At 39.5% G+C, this 3,494-nt stretch overlaps 1 protein-coding gene across 1 annotated transcript in view; it reads left to right on the top strand.

Annotated features, from left to right (window-relative positions):
* Positions 1–3,418, top strand: part of Zrsr2 (zinc finger CCCH-type, RNA binding motif and serine/arginine rich 2) — a 27,414-nt gene extending 23,996 nt beyond the window's left edge. The window contains exon 11 of the mRNA XM_055615710.1: positions 302–3,418. Coding sequence (XP_055471685.1) covers positions 302–864 — 563 coding nt within the window. The 3' untranslated portion in view covers positions 865–3,418. The remainder of the gene's footprint in view (positions 1–301) is intronic.
* Positions 3,419–3,494: the final 76 nt, after the last annotated feature.

Genomic DNA, 3,494 nt, shown 5'->3' with positions numbered 1-3,494 from the left:
GTGTGTGTGTGTGTGTGTGTGTGTGTGTGTGTGTGTGTGTGTGTGTGTTTTAGAGACAGGACCTCATGTATCCCAGGCTGGCCTTTTAACTCACTATGTAACCCGAGCTGGACATGAGTGTGCCACCATGTCTGGGTATTATGTTATTTTCATTATGGAAAGAACATTGCAGGGTCCCCCAGCTATGTTAGACCTTCTGAGCAGTTTAAGCTTTTAGCAAAATTTGTCTTCTGATTTCAGAAGAAGAATGAATTACAGTAATGCACAATGATAATCGCTACCTCTTCACTTGTCCTCACAGGCTTATTTGAAGTACAGCAGTGTCCAAGAGGAAAACACTGCAACTTTCTTCACGTGTTCAGAAACCCCAACAATGAATTTAGGGAAGCTAATAGAGACATTTACCTGTCTCCAGATTGGACTAGCTCCTCCTTTGGTAAGAATTTAGAGAGGAGAGAAAGGACCAGCCACTATGATGACTATTATGGCAGGTCAAGAAGAAGAAGGAGTCTGACTCCTGACTACAAGAGAAATGGTGACTCTGACCGTAAGAGCAGTAGTAATCACAGGGGGAAGAAGTCTCACAAACACATGAGGAAGTGTCGTGAGAGGCGCAGTTCACCTAGTAGAGGAAGAAGAAGGGATCACAGCCCAGGTCCCTGGAGCCAGAGCCGGAGGAGCCGCCGTAGCCGTAGCCGTAGCCGCAGCCGCAGCCGCAGCCGCAGCCGGAGCCGGAGCCGGAGCCGCAGCCGCAGCCGCAGCCGCAGCCCTAGTCAGAGCCGGAGCTCATCAAGGTCCAGGAGTCGTGGCAGGAGGAAGTCAGGTAGTACAGACAAAACCACCCAAAGCCCCAAATCTAAATAAACTTGGTTGTTTTTAAACATGTCTGTTCTTTTTATGGCAGCTATTTATCTGTATAGTTTGACAAGGCTAGCCAACACTGTCATGTAAATCATACTTTTACTTTTTGATAAATTGTGTTTGTGTGTGTGTGTATATATACAAATATATATAAAATATGTAATATTATATATTATATACAATATATGAAATTATATATTATATATATATGAAATTCCTTGTAATCCTAACCTTGAGAGCATCCGTTAACACCAGAGCAATGCTTTAGTATTTTTTTCGTTTATCTTCTTCTCCCTTTCTCTCTCTGTTTGTGTAAGCGTACCATGTACCACATAACAAGTGTGGTGGTCAGAGGACAACTTTCAGGGGTCACTTACACAGTGGAATTCAGGGATTAAACTGATGTCATGAAGCTTTTACACCAGGGACCTTTACTCATTAGAGACCATGGAGGCCAGAAGAGGATGTAGACTGGAGTTATAGATGGTTGTGAGCTGTAATGTGGGTGGTAGGAATTGAAGCCACGTTCTCTAGAAGATTAAGTAGCCAGTACTTTTAACTGCTAAGCCATTTCTCCAGCCTAACAGACTTTATTTTTTTAACTCAAACATCACGTGTGGCTTTAATGTTTTTCATTTAGTTGTCTTATTTCATCAATCCCAATTCTTTCTAAGTCCTATAATTCTCATCTTTACTCATTACAAAGAGAGTACATATACCAATTTATTTGACAACATCCGTATTTTTAGATTTTTAAAGATGACTCTCTTAGATTTCCTTAATGATTTCTTAGAGTAAACTTTATCAAAAAAGGCAATCCAAAAATCCTCCTAGGAAGACTAAAAAAAGAAAAAAAAAATCACTCTAACCTCACAGCTCTCACAGCACAGCATTATTTTGATCTTTGCTAGTTTGGCAGGTTTTAGGTATTTAAGTGCTTATTTTTATTGTTAATATTTCTTTCTACTTAATGGCCACATTCTTATTTTTCCTTGTAAAACAGTCTATTTAATTTTTTCTGTATGTAAATACAAATTGATTTTTCTTGCTCTAAAACTTATTTCCTGTTTCAAAGTGTGGAAGAAACTATTTCCCTAGTCCTCTTTCCCCATATTTACAGTTCCTCCATCACCTGGAGGCTGTCAGGGTGTGTATCTTGAATAGTGTGTTGTGAAAGTTCTTTATAGAGGTAAAGCATTTTGCCATTTCCCGGAGAGTTAGAGTTGTCACTATTGAATCCATCCACTATTAATCATCACAAACGAGTGGACAGCCAAGGTGCATTACCCCTCGCTTTTCCAAGGGGCTTTGTTCTTGTACATAGTCTTCCACTGTCATGCTTGGGACCTCAAAATTCAGTGTCACGTAGCACTAGCAATCTAACACTTGAGAAGTCATTAAAGATGCATTCAAGCCGTGTGCCGTAGCTTATGACAGTAATCCCTGCGCTTGGGAGGCTGATGGCAGTGAGGGAGACCCTGCCTGGTTTACAAATAAATAAATAACAGGCACCAAGGATTGAAAAGGTTTAACAAAATGCCACTTGTTTCAATTCTAAATGGGTGCTCATATTTAAAATGAGAACATCTAGATTTCTTTGGTTTCTTAAGAAATGGATGGTTTTCAGTAAATTTGGTATTGGAAAAATACTATTCAAACTGCAGCCAAGATTATAGAAAGATATGTGTGATGCTGGGGCTTCAAACATGGTAGGCAGGGGTGCTACTACTGAGCCTCATCCCTAGTCTTAAAGCTGAATATTCTTAGATCATGATGGCAAAGGAAAGAAAATCCATCTTCTTGAGCTCAAGACACTTGAACAAGTGAAGACTTTCCCCTCAAATGTTGGTGGGCCAATACAGAGTGCAAGGGAAGTCTAGAAAACCTGATTGCATCACTATCCTGATAGTGACTTTGAACTATTTTATTTACTACTGTGTGTGTGTCTATGATAAACCTCATTACTACTTATGCCTCAAACTCTGCATTACTGACAGAAGCACACAAGCTTTGTTAGTGAACAGCTGCATTCACAATGGCCCTTTAAACCTACAGGTGTGTCTTTCAATCTAACTTGATGAGAATCCTTTCCTTATTCTTAAGTATCTCAGGCTTAGAATGAAACAACTCCTATTTGCAGCAGCAGAAGGTCCCATAACCATACTAGTACTGTAACTGTAAGGTTTGATTTGTTGCTTACATTAAGCAGCACCGTCAGCAAATATCTGTTTCTGTTGCATGTGCTAGCACTTCGTCATATGTATGAGGTGAGGATTTGTCATTTGGATATCATTTGATTATCTGGAATAATCTGAGTTGCTAAATCAGAAAGTGTATAAAAGTCAACTGCATCAATGTTTTAAAACAGCATTTATTAATTAAAATAAATGTGTTCTAAGTTCTTGATAGCATAGACTCCATGTGATTTTTTTAATGAGCTTGAAGGATATGAACATTCCTTGATTCTTCTGACGTTGTTGTGTGTGCTTACAAGCACCATCACATTCCAGTGCAGGGGTCAGGTGTGGATGGAGAAGGAACTGTCAACATTGTATTGGGGGAAAAAAAAAACCCTTCCTTTAGTAGTTCTCTTTAGTTAGACAAACTTGGAAAGAGATAAAAGCACACCACAG

Source organism: Psammomys obesus, unplaced genomic scaffold (genome assembly GCF_907164565.1).
Source record: "Psammomys obesus unplaced genomic scaffold, mPsaObe1.curated_primary_1811, whole genome shotgun sequence".
In the NCBI taxonomy this organism is placed as follows: Eukaryota; Metazoa; Chordata; class Mammalia; order Rodentia; family Muridae; genus Psammomys; species Psammomys obesus.
Note: the sequence above shows the minus strand (reverse complement) of the source record. Positions and strands in the feature narration are given on the sequence as shown.